General features: G+C 56.7%; 1 protein-coding gene across 5 annotated transcripts in view; it reads left to right on the forward strand.

Moving 5' to 3' along the window:
* Nucleotides 1-15567, forward strand: part of WDFY4 (WDFY family member 4) — a 275027-nt gene that overhangs the window by 80935 nt on the left and 178525 nt on the right. For all 5 annotated transcript variants that reach the window (XR_007916089.2, XM_017338630.3, XM_051837552.2 and 2 more), the window contains exons 13-18: nucleotides 27-120; nucleotides 10721-10935; nucleotides 11772-11866; nucleotides 12705-12936; nucleotides 13320-13396; nucleotides 14354-14575. Coding sequence is in view for 4 of the 5 variants with exons in the window: in XM_017338630.3 (XP_017194119.2) it covers nucleotides 27-120; nucleotides 10721-10935; nucleotides 11772-11866; nucleotides 12705-12936; nucleotides 13320-13396; nucleotides 14354-14575 (935 nt within the window). In the remaining variant the exon portion in view is untranslated. The remainder of the gene's footprint in view (nucleotides 1-26; nucleotides 121-10720; nucleotides 10936-11771; nucleotides 11867-12704; nucleotides 12937-13319; nucleotides 13397-14353; nucleotides 14576-15567) is intronic.

The following is a 15567-nucleotide window of genomic DNA, read 5'->3' on the forward strand; positions in this document are numbered from 1 at the left end:
TGAAGCGCTGCTTTCCCTCTCTGCAGGGCAGAGGAAGGTGACGCCGTGATCATGCATCCCGGGATCGTGTGCACCATGGTGCGGCTGCTGCCTCGGCTCCACCACGAGGACCACCCGCAGGTACCTGCTGATGGACGCGTGCCCAAGACAAAGCCCGTCTTGGTCATGTGACCTATCCCAAGCTCCCTGTGGCCTGAGATTCCTTTTCTTCTCGTTGCCCTCAGTGCCCTGCGTCAGTGGGGCCGTCCTTGGGAAGCAAGCATCAGTTTATCTTGGGCCCTGGATTGAGTTTGTGGTGCCCCCCCCCAAGGCTATGCAAAACAGGTGACTTCTGTTGGCCAAGGGACTTCTAGAAACAACCATGGAACAAAAAAAAATGGGGGAAAAAATTCTGAAATCTTCACCCGGCAGGTCTCAGGCGCTAAGCCCAGCACCTGGGACTGGAGGGGGACAGGAGGACACTGGCCACCTACACATTCGTCTGCCCCATGGGTGCTGGCTGAGGTCTTGGTCCTGAGCTCCTTTCAGGGAATACAGGGCTAGTACAATGGGAAAAATAGGCACTGTCCCTGGAGCATGCACCTGTGGTGGGGATAGGGAGGTGGCGACAGTGCACACGGACGAAATAAAGCCCCTCACAAATGGATGTGCAGTTACACACAGCGATGGACAATAGCAAGGGGCGGAACCGGGTGGTGAGGGAGAGAATGATGGGGTAGAGGAGGGGACAGGCCCCGTCTGATCTGCTCTAGGTGAAGAGGTGGAGATCAGGGAAACTGTCTCTTAGGTGGTGATGTTGCAGTAGAGCCTTGAAAGATGTGGAGTTATTAGCCAGGAGGGAAGGATCTTACTGCAGGCAGCGGGGGCAGTGCCGAGAGAACTGAGCGGCACGTGGGCTCTGGGCTGGGCAGGGGCAGGCTGGAGCCTCCCAAGGGTGATAAGAAGCCTCTCTCAAGGGAGTGGGGATGACAGGGTCAGGTCTCTGTATCGACAAGGTGTCCTGGGCTGTTGGGTGGAGAATGGCCTGGGCGTGGCATGTGGGGAAGCAGTGAGGGGCAGCCGTGGGGAAGCTTCGCCTGCAGTCAGCTGCCACACGGGGCGGGGGGGCTGCCTTTGGAGGGGAGTCTGGGGGTTGTGTGAAGGAGGGGGCCAGGTAGCCTCTACCAAGGTGAATGCACAGCTCCAAGATGACAGTCAAAGGGGAGCCCTGGTTCCAGTCCCATCACACGTGGGTGTCGAGAACCTCAGAGCAGACGAAAGCATCGGAAGCACACATATCCCGGAAGCTGTGAGGAGGAGACTGGAGTTGTTAAGGAAGACCTGGAAGATGCCCTGCATGCGGTGGGACGTCAGAGCACCTGGTGCTACGCCCAGCTCTGCTCCGGGCTCCCGGTGGGACGTCAGAGCACCTGGTGCTACGCCCAGCTCTGCTCCGGGCTCCCGGTGGGACGTCAGAGCACCTGGTGCTACGCCCAGCTCTGCTCCGGGCTCCCGGTGGGACGTCAGAGCACCTGGTGCTACGCCCAGCTCTGCTCCGGGCTCCCGGTGGGACGTCAGAGCACCTGGTGCTACGCCCAGCTCTGCTCCGGGCTCCCGGTGGGACGTCAGAGCACCTGGTGCTACGCCCAGCCTGCTCCGGGCTCCCGGTGGGACGTCAGAGCACCTGGTGCTACGCCCAGCTCTGCTCCGGGCTCCCGGTGGGACGTCAGAGCACCTGGTGCTACGCCCAGCTCTGCTCTGGGCTCCCGGTAGGACGTCAGAGCACCTGGTGCTACGCCCAGCCTGCTCCGGGCTCCAGCTGCCTGCTGCTCCCTGCTCTCGGAGGCACAGCAGCGATCACGCGAGTGCCTAGATTCCTGCCACCCACGTGGGAGACCCGGATGGGGTTCCCACTCCCAGCTTCAGCCCCAGCCTTGGCTGTGGGCAGCATCTGGGGGATGAACCAGCAGATAGGAGCTCTCTCGACTTCTATGTCTCTGTCTTTCTGCTTCTCAAATAAATTTTTTTAAAGGAAGGAAAGAAAATGTAGCACTTTAGATTTATTCAGTTGAACTGGTGGCTACCAGGCCCTTCACTGTGTATTTAAGTCTCCTAAGCAGTTTTGTCGGGGGCGTTCTCTCTTTTTGTAACCAGTGGGGAAACACAAGTTCAGATCATTTAAATGACTTTGGAGGATTCCCAGTTGGTGCTCCTCACACTGAATGTGGTCCTCCCTGGGTTGCCTCCCATGGAATGAGCAACAGGGGCCTGGCACTTCTGGGAGGTGACGAAGGGTCCAGCTGTGCTGGAGTAGGAGTTGAAAAGTAGGCAACACACTTCAGGAAGAAATGACAGCTGGTTGGCATGGTTAATCCCAGCCCGACAGTGACAGTGATCCCGATACAAATCTTGTAAGCCCTTCAAGGTCAGTGGGAGAAGTGGACGGAGGAGAGAAAGTCTTGGTGTGCAGGGGTGGGGATGTTTCCACCTGGAGAATGTGTGGGATTCAGGGCAGTTGCATGTCAACATCTCCTCAGTGCCTGGGCTTGTTCTGGTCCCTGTTGGTCTGCAGAGAGAGAGAGAAAGAGAGAGAGAAAGAGAGAGATGGCAAAGCGGTAGTGAAATCACTGGACAGAGCCATACGTGAGGGACTTCAAAAACATTTGTTCACAATGGACCTAAAACACAGGTTTCTTTTGGTGCAAAACATTGCGGAAGCCACGCATAGTGTTTGCATGCTACATGTGAACATGACCCTTTGGAGACTCCCCTATAGACAGCCGTGGAAGGGAATTCATGCCACAGTTGTCAACAGTGGTGGGCAAGGAGGAAGCCTGGAGACAATGGGGTCAGCAGCTGGGCTGTTCCTTCGCACGATTCTGTGAGTCAGGACGCTGGACAGGGCCCAGCAGGGCTGGTGATGCTTGTGGGGTTAGATCAGCCATGGTGGCCTCTTCACTCACAGAGCAGCTCTGCCCCTTCGCAAGGCCGGCTCACATGGTGAGGGGCTCCTGGGCTGGCCCAGCTGGGTCACACAGCAGGGCCTTAGTTCAAGCTGTCGATTCTCCTCCATGTCGCCCTGTCCATCTGGCCTCTCCCTGTGTCCCCACTCCTCACCCCCGGGGACTCTCCAGCAGGCCACACTGCATCTTGTGACTTCTGAAGGCTTATGCGTGGGACAAGCCAGGGCTGTTCCCACAGCTTTCTAATGGTCCAGTTGAGCCCAGGCTCAGCTTAGACCCAAAGGGAGAAGACACACACCTCCCCTGCATGTGTCCAGGAGAGGCACTTCCTGGCAGCCATCTTGAAAGACCAACGTGGCATGGGTGGTTGGCCTAGAGGTTAAGACCTTGGGTAAGATGATGGCATCTCACGGCAGAGGACTTGGGTCCGATGCCCAGCTTCTGCAGCCTCTTGCTACTGAGCACTCTGGGAGGCAGCACTGATGGCTCAGAAATTGGGTTTCTGAAACCCATGTGGGAGATCTGGATTGAGCTCCCGGCTGCCAGCTTTGGTCTTGGCCCAGCCCTGGCCATTGCAGGTGTTTGGGGCGGGAGGCGGGGGGATGAAATAGCAAATGAGAGTCTGTGTGTGTATGTGTGTGTGTGTGTGTGTGTGTGTGTGACTGCCTCTCAAATAAATAAATTTAAAAATTTTTAATTAAAAAAAGTCCAGCCACTGTAATCGCCTTATGCATTCAACTGCTGGATGAAAGCATTTGACCACCCCCCAAATCAAATGTCTTTCAGTCAATGAGTTGCTCAAAACCTGGGATCTTACCTTCTGTGTCTGACTGGTCACAACAAGGTTTGCCGGGGCATAGCAGAGACCCGTGCGCACTGGGGTCATCTCTGTGCTGTGAATCTCCTGCCGTGGCTCTTTGAAGTGCAGGTGCGAGTGCTCAAGGCTCAGAAGTGTTGTGTGACTGCCCAGGGTCCTGGGGTCCCACACTGCAAGTCGTGTTTGACGCGTGAGTCTCTGATCTTGCCGCCGTCACAGAAGGCCACGTCCTGCCATCCGGGCATTGTGCATCTTCCCAGGAGCCATCAGCTTCCTGTGAGGACATCTGGCTGCCTTGTCTGTATTTCACAGAATGCAGCCAGCGTCCTTGCCGTGTCGACGACCAGGCCAGTGATTTGGGCGGTCTTGTGAGTGCCGAGCTATGCGTTCTGCACAGCCCACAGCAACGAGGGCGCATGGAGTGACACAGAGCAGACAGCACTCCACCCCACTCTTGCATTCGCACGTAGAATCTCCCCGGCTGAGCCTGGGTTTCAGCTTAAACAACTCGAGTTGCCACCTCCCTGTGTGGGGAAGAACCTCTGCTCTGTGCTCAGCCCGTGAGAGTGACGGGACAAATTCAGTAGGCAACTGAGAATTCCATTTGGGGCGATACTTCTTCTATATTCAGGTCACAGTAGGTAATTTAGAAAAAGTCTAATTCTCCCTCACTGTCTCTCAGATATGCAAATGAAACGTCTCGGTGCATTTTCTCAAGTATTTTCTGCAGATGCCAAGTCAGCAGCTATTAAACGTTGGATAATTACCGTAATTGATTTCTGAAAAGGGGTGGGGGAGGCCTCACGGCAACAAATAGCACAGTAAATCAAACGAGAAATGAGACGGCGCGGGCAAATGCGGAAGCAGAAGTGCCTGCAGGCCTCTGCAGGTTTGGGTGCAGGAAACCGAGTGTATTTCAGTAGATGGCAGTGTGACTAAAAAGATAGAAGGCAAGGCCCCCTGACTCCTGGGTCTGCCGGTGGGGCTCCTTGTGCGCTTCTGCAGTTTACGTAACTCACATGTTCTTCCTCGCCGTGGGTGAGAAATTGATGTCTTTCCAAGGGACTGGAGTCAGTTTAGGGGCCATGACTTAAATAACCTCGCGAGTGTTCTGTTCTGGTTTCTTTCCAATTGTGGCTGCTCTCAGTTTGTTCTGTGCACAACCCAGAGGTGTTTTTGCCCCCTCCAAAATGCGAGCCCTGGGAGCTGGTGTTGAAAGCAAAGAATCCAGTTCTCCTTCTGCCTCTGGTGCCACTGCCTGAGTTAAAAACTGGTGGCAGGCTTGCTCCTGGGTACAAGGCAAAACTAGAGTGCAGCTCAGTTCTCTTGGAGCCGAGTTGGCCCCAGAAAGAAATAACTGCCCAGAAAAAGAAAAATACTTTTCCGGTACACTCAGCAGCCATGAGGGTTTTGCTGTTAGGGATGTGGCCTTGGGCCGGACCTCTGACCTGTATTAGGAGGACTTTCCAGGTCCAACTGCTACCCCCACTTCCTCCAGGGCTGTGGCCCCCAGGCAGTTCTAGCAGAGAGAAATTTGCTGCGTGTGTGATAGCCGTCACCCACAGCGTGGGAGGACCAGAGGTGGAACACAGGCTGTGTGACAGCAGCAAGAGTGATGTGTTTGCCTCTGCTACTAATTACCAAGCACCTGCTACGTGTCTTTGAAGAGATGGAGATGATGTCACTGGAACTTGGAGTCAGGGCTTCCTCAAACACGGCAGGCCGAGAAGCGTACGAAACACACGTCGTGACGGCCGCAGCACAGGGCCCCGGGACAGAGAGGCACGGCACTTGAACGAAGCTTAGAGAAAAGGTGTGTGCATGCCAGATGGCACAGAGAGAGAGGGAAGAGGCGCTCCGATGCAGAGAGAAGCACATGTGAAGATGCCTCTGCGGCCATTGGAATAGTCAACTGGGCCAAGACAGACTCACGGGGTGGGAAGGCAGTGAGTGGGTGGGGCTGGAGAAGTCAGCTGGAGCCACATCGTGAAGGGCCTCGGTTGCATTTTCTTGAGTTACTTCCCATCATTATCATCATCATCATCACCATTCTCATCATCACCACCATCACCATCACATCACCACCACCATCACCATCATCACCACCATTATCACCATCACCATCATCACCACCATCATCACCACCATTATCATCACCATCACATCACCACCATTATCATCACCATCACCACCACCATTATCATCACCGTCACATCACCACCATTATCATCACCATCACATCACCACCATTATCATCACCATCATCACCACCACCATTATCATCACCGTCACATCACCACCATTATCATCACCATCACCACCATCATCATCACTATCGCCATCATCATCACCATCACCACCATCCCCACCATTATCATCACCATCCCCACCATCATCACCACCATGCTTGCCATCACCACCATTGTCACCATCATCCTCATCACCCGATGAGCACTGACTGCCCCAGGGCTTGGTTCAGGCCCTGAAGACGGCAGACTGTGAGCTTGGCAGCCGCAGAGCCCTGGGAGAGTTCCTTGTCAGCTTTGACCCTGAGCTCGTCTCTCTGTGGGACGATGGTGGGTTACACGAAGCAATACGCGAGTGCTTAGTGTGGTGGAGGGACTTGGCGGCGTGGGAAGCTTGTCCTGGCTGCTGCGGCTGCCGTGGCTAGATGCCAGAAACTCTGCAGACAGTTGTCACTGCATCCTGATAAAATCCTGCAAGGTGAATTTCAGTCTTCCTGTTTAGCAGGTGAAGGCTTGAAACTTGAAGCGATTCAGTGAGAGTGAACAGCCTTGCCAACTGGTGTGTGTGCACCTGGCCTCCTACCACTGTGCCAGGCTGGCTGGTGGGCCGGGGAGGTTATGGGAGCAATGACAGGCGTGGGAGGGATTGCTGCGTATCCTCAGTCTGCACCCCGAGTTGCTATCAGTATGTTCCAGAGACCTAAAGGCTGCTGCAAGCTTCCTGCCGCTATGGAAACGTCCAGGTGCAGTCTGAGGGGATGGAAAGAGGATTGGGGTTCAGAGCTGTGTGTGTCTGTCACGCATCGGTGCCTGTGTTTGGAAAAGCTGAGTGTCATTTTCTGGAATGAGCCTGTGTTTCGGATGCATTGGACTAATCGCATGGGTTTCAAGTAACTAAAATATTGACGGCGTTAATGGCCCTGGAGAGCATTGTATAAGCGCAGGCCATTTGGAAAGAGCCATTTCCTCCAATAGACGTTGGTAAAGCAGGATCCTTGCTTTGTTAAATTATAGCGCATTAGACATGTGTTGAATTTCTACATTTCCTATGCTCTTTCTCATCCCCCCAAATATTTCTGTTACTCCAGTGTTGTAGGAGTGGAGGGGGAACAAAGAGAGATTGCGACATAGAGATGGAGATAGAAATACAGAGAGGGATGATAGATGCAGATAGATACAGATAGATGATAGAGATGGATGATAGATAGATAGATGATAGAACCAGCGATAGTGTGGTATTCATCTTGATTGAAGCTTGAACATGGTGCTAGGTTGAGAGTCAGAAAACCTTGCTTGGATGAGAGGCTGTGTGAATTGTCCTTTGAGTAATGAGTAGGAGCTTAGGGATGGGGTTGGCATGGACTTTGCCCACTTTGAGCTATGCTGGGCCAAGGGGGAGAACATCACTATGACCTGATTGTGGCGGTGGGGGGGGAAGTCATATGGGAACGAGAGAAACCCTTCTTAAATCTGAGATCCTGGGGCTTCAGCTGCTGAGGGCATGGTCTGTCCTGTGTGTGTTGTTTGCAAAGGCAGCAGGTCTGGAGCAGGAAGGCAGGCAGCCAGCCACGTGCATCTTGGTCTTGGTGTTTTGGTTCCAAACCTGCCCTATGCATCGAGGAGGCCAGGCCCTTTGGCCAAGGTTCTCATGGTTTGCTGGGCGCTGAGTTCTCTCTTACACCCAAACCAAGAACACAGACTCCCGGGCCCACCACGCCATAGGAGCAGCACAAATGAACGTGTCAGGGTGTAGGACTGTGGTGCAATGGCCACATGAAGGGAGAACGAATTCTGAGAAAGCATTGGCCAAGGCTACTTGCAGAGTGAAACACACCTGCGGGCCCCGATGGTCCCGGGCACCACCTGTGCAGTCTTTGGTCTCTCAGAGTCTGTCACTGCTCTCCCCAAATCATCACATAAAGAACACTGCAACCAAGTTGGAACACCCGACTAGTTCCGGTGTGAGCGGATCAAAAGTCCCAGGTTCCTTCACAGGGAGGGGAGCTGGCGCTGGACACCTGGTAGTCTTCCTGTTGGTGTTGAGACTGTGCGGCTAAAGTGACGGGACACTGGGGACTGATGCACCTGACATCCCCCTGGGACCCGTGTGCACCAGGAGAGAAAGCTGAGAAAGAGAGAAGGAGGTAGCATCCGCAGCAGGACAAAGGCTGACTTGGAGTCTCGCCTGCCGAGTGCAGGGAGTGGAGCCGTCCTCAGCGCCACAGCACAGGTCACTCCGCGATCACGTGCCTCGCGGGTCCAGCCTGCCCGCCTGTCGGGTGACCCTGCGCTCTCAACAGAGTCCTAATTGAACCACCACCCCCTTTCCTGCCTTGCGAGTCATCTGCGTTAGGAAAATCAATCCATTTGGAGGGGGAGAGACCAGACTGGTTTCCTGCCACTGCTCATATTTTCACGAAAACCCCATTTTACTGGAACCAACGTTGAAAAAAACAGCACATTTTATTCAAAACAAGGCAATATTGGTATTGACAGAGCTGCAGTGATAATGAGGACGATCAATTCTCCCTCCTCCATTATGGGGTATTGAGCAATTTTGGAGTCAACTTGTGGCATCATTAGGCAAGCTCAGCAATTCTTGCCTTTGCAAACTTTCTCCTTTTTCTTTCTTTTTCGCATATTTAGATTTTTTAAGTATTCCTGTTCTGGTGTTGGGGCGCGGAGCAAAAAGTGAACCAAGAAAAAAAAAACTCAAAAAACAAATAAACAACAACAAGAACAAAACCCAGAAGTCTGCCAATTAATATGAGTGATTGCAGGTGTTTCTATTTATTTCTTATTAATAGTGCATGATGATATCAGTTGTGCATCTTGTCCCATGCAAGCTGTGGCCTCAGCTCTCACCCCCAAATGAAGCGGGCAGGTGCCAGCTATGAAAGTCCCTATTCTGGGAGAGGGGAGTTGGAGGTGAGAGTGTGGGTGACCCTCTTCTGTTTCAAGGACAGTGGACACAGGGGGCAGAGGTGGGGCTGGGGTGCCCAGGACGGGACAGTCTGAACCTGAAGACCTGGAAGTGGGGGAGAGTTCCCCAGTGTGCAAATGGTGATGATGGAGGCGGGACTATTGGGTGACTGTCACCGTTTCTACCAGCAGTTTCTGTCCCCGTTGGGCTGCCTGTGTCCATCCACAGCTCAGGCTCACGGGAAGGGGGTCCAGCTCCTCCAGGTGGTGAGTTCTGTCCTCGATGCTGGTGACACCAGGGAGCACTGACAAAGCCACGAGAGTTCACCCTGGCAGAACTTTGCTCGCCAGATCACTCCAATGGCATTTCATCCTGTCCAGAATTCACTTGTTATTTATTTTTGAACATTTTGATTTATTTGGGAGTTGGAGAGAAAGGGGGGAGGAGAAAGAGAGAGAGAGGAGAGAGAGAGAAAGGGAGAGAGAGAGAGAGAGAGAGAGAGAGAGAGAAAATGAACCCATCTGTGTTGTTCATTCCCCAAAACAGGCAGGGCTGGGCCAGGTGAAATCCTGGAGTCTGGAACTCGGCCCAGGACTCCCACATGGGTAGCTGCCTCCCAGGGTGTGCATTGGCAGGGAACTGGGGTCAGGAGCTGTAGAGCTGTAGAGCTGGCCAGGTTCAGCTATGGGATGTGGGCATCTTAAGTGCGGGCTGGGCCACCTGCTTGCTGCCTATCTCTGACATCAGAAATGTTACTGCAGCAATGGGGCCCTCACCGCTGTTGGGGCAGGGGCAGTGAGTGTTGCCCAGCTGGAAGGCAGGTGGGAGGATGGGAGGTGAGACACACGTACCATTTGTTTAACTTCCAGAAGCTGGTGAGAAGCAGTGCAAATGCATCTTGTCCTACATGTTACTCCTTGAAATACATCCCCAGATATTTTGTAGGGAAATGGAATCATTTTCTTCCGAATATATGGAAAAGGCACGTATCATGAAAAAAATCATACGTGGATTTCAAAATTGCCTTTGCACCAAAAGAAACTCTCTTCGAATTCCATTTTTTCCCCTGCACGTTTGGAAGGACTGGCAGGTGCTACAGGCTTGTGAGAAACCTCTGGAGGGGGTCTGAGTTATTTCTGTCTGTTTGTGGTAGGAACATGCTCTTGCCATGTCTGGGGAGGGGACCCCTCACATGACTTCCCATGAGGACAGGAGCTGGCAGAGTGAAGGGAAGTCGAAGGTCAGACACAGGCTCTGCCCTTACCATGTGGCCCTGCACAGGTCACTGCCCTGGGCTCCGTTTTCTGATCTGTGAAATGGGGTTGATTCTGGACCTCGTCACAGGGATTGCTTCAACGCTCCACGTTCAAATGCTTAGGGAGCAGGACTTGGCACATCCGGGATACCCAGGAGTTACTCTCATCACAGGAAGAATCCAGTGTGGCCATAGAGGCCAGGGCTGGTCTTCCTTGTACCCCTGCCAGGAGCTCCATGAAATGAGTGAGGGGCCTCAGGGACCCCTTCCGTCCGAGACACTAAATTCTCTGCGGGAGCACCTGTCCTGCTGCGTGGAGGAGGCTGATTCTCTGTGATCCCATGGGGCAGGGGCAGGGCCCTACTCATCTTTGCCTCCCCAGGACTGTTCCCTGGAAGCTGACATTGTAAGCCCACTGAATACTTGTTTGAGGGAGCAGAGGATGAACACCCGCCCCCGAGGGGGTGCAGCAGGCCAGGGTCCGCCAGGGTAGGGGCGGTCCCCTGGTCTTCACGGCTTGCTTTGGTCACCTCTCAGCTTTCGGAAGAGATCCAGTGCTCCCTGGCCAGCCACCTCCAGTGCCTGGTGAAGTCAGAGAAGAGCCGCCAGGTGATGTGCGAAGCGGGAATGCTCGGGACACTCATGAGCTCCTGCCGCAGGGCCCTGGCCGCCGGCAGCGGCCCCCTGCACTCGCGCCTCATCCGGATTTTTGAAAAGCTTGCTTCCCAGACCATCGAGCCGGACGTGCTGAGGTACCGAGGGCCCCGTGCTGTGTCCTGGCTGGGGGCACCCCGTGGGCCGCAGGGACAGGAGTCCCGACACCCCCTCCTCGCTCCTCCGCAGAGCACCGACTTGCCCGGGCATTCAGTGCTGGAAGGCTATAGACCACAGTGCTGGTGCCCACGAAGCAGATCCAGCCTGCTCCCCTGGGGTTGGTGGGGCCGGACAAGGGGCTTACAGTTTACTAGACAAGGAGTGGAGGCGTGGAAGCCTTGGCTGGGGGCTGGCAGCTGCAGGGACTTCCAGGACAGAGGGGCCAGGGCATGTACCTCTGTATGCTGCTCGGGGTCCCTCTACGAGGCCATGTATTTCCTAACAGCAACAACAGGGAGGGAAGCTACCCAGGAAGCAGCAGGTGTAGAAGACAAACAGGCTGTGGATGGGAGCGCAGGAGCCTCCCAGGGACCCTCCCCTGCCCGGAGGGTCACACCACCCTGCTGACACACACACAGGGGCCAGTGCAGGGAGGGAAGGGGGTGACCGCTCCAGCCAGCAGGCATGGCGCCCGGGGGCCGGGCCAGCCTCTTTCAGCCGCCAGGCATGTGGGCTGCCAGACAAAGCCATCGTGCTGGTAAAAGCAGTCAGTTCCTTTAGGAAACAATAAAGCATGGATGGCGCAGGCCTGCCTTGAGACTCCTGAATTTGGGGGCTCTGCGGCTGGGTTGGTGGGACGGTGCGGCTCCCGGATGGGCCTTGCAGGTGAAGGGGGCAGAGCACAGGTAAGGGCGTGGCAGGTCGCGGAGCTCAGGGGAGCACGTCTGCCTGCAGCAATGCCTTCACTCGCTCTCCTGTGCGTTCTGATGTACAGACAGTTTCTCGGACTCGGTATCGTCCCGCCTCCGTCGAGCGCAGTGAGGGTCCTCAGGCCATCTCGGGCGCACCAAGGCACCCCCGGCTGCTCAGGTGAGGACAGAGGAAGGAACTGGGGCAGGCTCACGGGACTGGAGAGAGAGGTCGGCAGCCTGCTCTGGGACGGTGGACAGCAGGTGCAGGGAGGCGAGCAGGTGCAAAGCTGATTCTGTCTGGAGAAAGGCAGGTGTGGGAGGAGCAAGATGGAGCTCTCTCCACGCAGGACAGGTGATGACGAGCCTGGGCTTCGGGGCGTGAGTCAGTGATAGGACTTCCTTCACCGCCCAGCGGGGCCCAGGTGTGCAGGGACGGGGCGGGGCGGGGGGGGGGGTCTGCCCAGCTCAGAGCTCAGGGCTGAGTTACGGTGTCAGGAGCCAAAGCATCAGGTAACGCCTGAAGAGTGCTGGTCCAGGGGACAGCTTGGGGGAGAGAATGGTGTGGATGTATTCGGGGGATGATCACATAGCATATTAGGAAGAGGGCTCAGCTGAGAAGCCAGGATGCAGAGCCGGGCTTGGGGCTGGCAGCCAGAGACGGGGGCTGAGAGATGTGTTGGAGAAAGGCTGCTATGAAGCAGGGGCCGGGCCTTCAGGCTGAGACAAGGCCCCCGTGAGTGGCTCCAGTGGGGCAGGCCACAGGCAGCAGTGGGACGTGGCTGTGTTGGAGAGGGGAGCACCCTGGAAGAAAGAAAGGGGCAAGTTCCTGTGGCGGGTAGGTTACTACCACCCTTCAGTGCCTTCCAAGCCAGCAAACGGACCAGGCTGGGGTCCAGCAACCCCCCTGGGGGATGCTAGGAGGTGTCTGCACTTGGGCTGTGGCAGGGACATTAGACCAGTGGCCAGGAGGAAGGCAGGAGTGCTTTGAGCAAAGTCGCATCTCTTCTCTTGTTTAGGGTCCCAGAGCGCAACCCCAGGAGGGGCCGAGGGGCGTTCGGGAGCCATCTCTGACTGGTGCCCTGGGGCGGCTCCGGCCCTTAGGCCCTCAGGGACGTCCCCGGACGCCGCCACCGCCCTCCAGACGTCGCTGAGCCTCATCTCCATGACCTCCCCACGCAACTTACAGCCTCAGAGGGCGGCGCTGGCGCCATCGTTTGTGGAATTTGACATGTCGGTGGAGGGCCACGGGTATGCGGGCCCTCACACCCTGGAAAGGCCACTTCTTAATTCCCAGTGAATTAGAACACACAGGACAAAGCCCTGGCTCCCACGGGCTCTGGCCAGCTGGCCGAGGAAGGTGTCTGGGTTATGGACATGTGCCCGGGGCGTGGAGGGCCAGCTGCCTCTCTGCTGGTGCGGCTGTGTTTGGAGTGCCCTCACGTGATGTCCTGCCTCCAGTGTGGCTTCCTCCCTCTTGGCCAGCCCTTGGGCACCGGCTGCTTTCTGTCCCTGGGGGCTGTGTGGTCTAAGCAGGGGCGAGGCCCCCGCAGGAGGACAGAGAGCAGAGACGTCCCAGCCCAGGGCAGCCGGCTTGGTGGGGTGGATGCCTTGACATGCTTTTCTGTTTCCAGCTCTCTGTTTATTCCCACGCTGGCTACCGTCATGGGATCCGGCACCGAGTACTCCATCTCGGGAGGAATTGGGACAGGTAGGCACTTCCCAGGGAGGTCGGCTGCCCGCCTGCCCCAGGAGTGGGGCCACAGGGGGCCCCGATGGCCCAGTTCCACCAGGTGTCTCGGGAGAGGGTGACTCTGCTCTTTGGCCCTGAGTACCTGGGGTCAGAGCATCCCTCAGCTCCCCAGTTGCTCTCAGAAGCAGTGGCCTGTTCGTTGTGTGTCCCAAGTGTCCAGGCCCATGGCTGGGGACTCGGTGGCAGACTTGGTCCCTGGGCTCGGGTTTGACTCATTTAGTTTGTCCGTGTCAGCCGGCCCTACAGCTCTCTCTAGAGAGAAGTGTGAGATCCATGCTGACAGCCCCAAGAATGGTGCAGCCCTCAGCAAGTAGTTCCCATGGGGACAGCCGGGGCCTCAACCTGCTTCACACAGTGCAGTGCTCAGCTGACGTGCACCGGGCAGAACGGCGCCAGTGCTCAGGGGCTGCCTGAACCCGGCACTCTCTGTTAGAACTGGATTCCAGGTTTCCACGGGAGGGTAGGGGCTGAGGACCCAGTGCCTTCCCAACCCACCAGTGCGGGCAAACTCTCTTTCCACGTCAGCGTGGCACCAGTGGTTGCCAACACGGCTGCTGCTTCTGCCTGCACAGTGAGGTCAGCATCCCCGTCTCGGTCACCACTGCTGCTACCTGCGTGGGAGGCCAGGGGGCACCCTTTCCTGTCCAGCGTTTGGCTAAGCGAGGTCAGTGTCCTCCGCCCTGCCTGCCGGAGTCGAGATAAGCTGACCGGGGTCCCCTTGTGAGCCACCTCAGGGATGCTGACCCTGCCTCTGCCCCTTTGGCGAGGCAGCGCGGAGCCGAAGGGGAAGGCGCATTGGTGAGTGAGGTCGGACCCGGGCTGGCCCCCGGCAGGTGCCGTGGCTGAGCTGAGTCGGGGGCCGCAGAGGGTCCTCAGCAGGACAAAGACCTCAGGGGTGCTGTGTTCCCTCCCCAGGCGCTGCCAGAGTGTTCCCTCCCCCCGGGGGCCTGACTTTCTCCTGCTGGTTCCTGATCAGCCGGCCGGCCGCTCCCACCGAGGGCCACCCGCTGCGCTTCCTGACCGTGGTGCGTCACCTGGCCAGGACCGAGCAGCCCTTCGTCTGCTTCTCTGTCAGCCTCTGCCCCGAAGACCTCTCCCTGGTTGTATCCACAGAAGAGAAAGAGTTTCAGCCCCTGGGTGAGGCGCTGGGGTCTGGAGCTGGCCCCGCCCACCTCAGGGGAGCCGGGGCTGTGTCAGACGCTCTAGACGGGGGCGGGGGTGACCCCAGGATCCTCCTCAGCTTTTGGCATTGCCCCTGTGGGTTCCACACCTGGAGAATGGTCTGTAGTAGTACTGTGTGCCCCTGTGGCCTGGGCTCTGGGGTTACAGTCAGGTGGACAAGACCCAGCCCTTGGCCTGGCTCTAGAGGTTGTGTTCGGAAATCTTCCAGGAGCTCAGCTCTGCCCTCCCAGGGTGGCCAGGGACAGTGGCCAGGGGCAGTGGCCAGGGGCAGTGGCCAGGGACAACTCGGGGGGCTCTGCCTCATTGGGATTGAGGCTGCTGCATCCTTCCCTGAGCAAGGTTCATGAGCCGAAGTGGCCTCATATCCTAGGGTTGGCCCATGCTGCCAGGGCCCGCTGGTGACTCTGGGCACCTGGGAGCCCGGTCATCCCGTAGCAGTGCTGGTGACAGGTCCTGGCTCTGCCCATTGGACCTTAGCCTTGTTCTCCAAGTTCACCTGCCCAAGGTGGCCATGCCAGGCATCGCTTAGCCACCTGTTCCTGCTCCTTTTGCGTGTCCTAAGAGTGGCACTGTTTCTTAGCAAGCGCCTAGGAGGATCGGAGGATGGCCGACACATGTGGCACAGGACACAGCCTGCAAATTGGCATCATCACAAAGCAGTCTAGTGTATGGGAGACCCTGGGTTTGAATCCGGCCTGCATCACCTTGGGCAGAGCCACCTAACCACACTTGAGGATAGCAAAATGAGTGTAGTGGTAGTGCCTGCCCCTCAAGGTGGTGGTGACAATTCAGTGTGTTAGCACTCCTAGCAGTGCCCACACCTGGGTCTGGCACCAGGGGTGAAGGTCAAGGAGGGCTGGGCTGAGGCCAGGGTTGTTTGACCAGGGCACGTCCCCTGCAGCTCTGCTGGGCCATTGCAGCAGGTGCAGCACCGGTGACGGCCGGCG

This window comes from Oryctolagus cuniculus, chromosome 15 (assembly GCF_964237555.1).
Source record: "Oryctolagus cuniculus chromosome 15, mOryCun1.1, whole genome shotgun sequence".
Taxonomy (NCBI): domain Eukaryota; kingdom Metazoa; phylum Chordata; class Mammalia; order Lagomorpha; family Leporidae; genus Oryctolagus; species Oryctolagus cuniculus.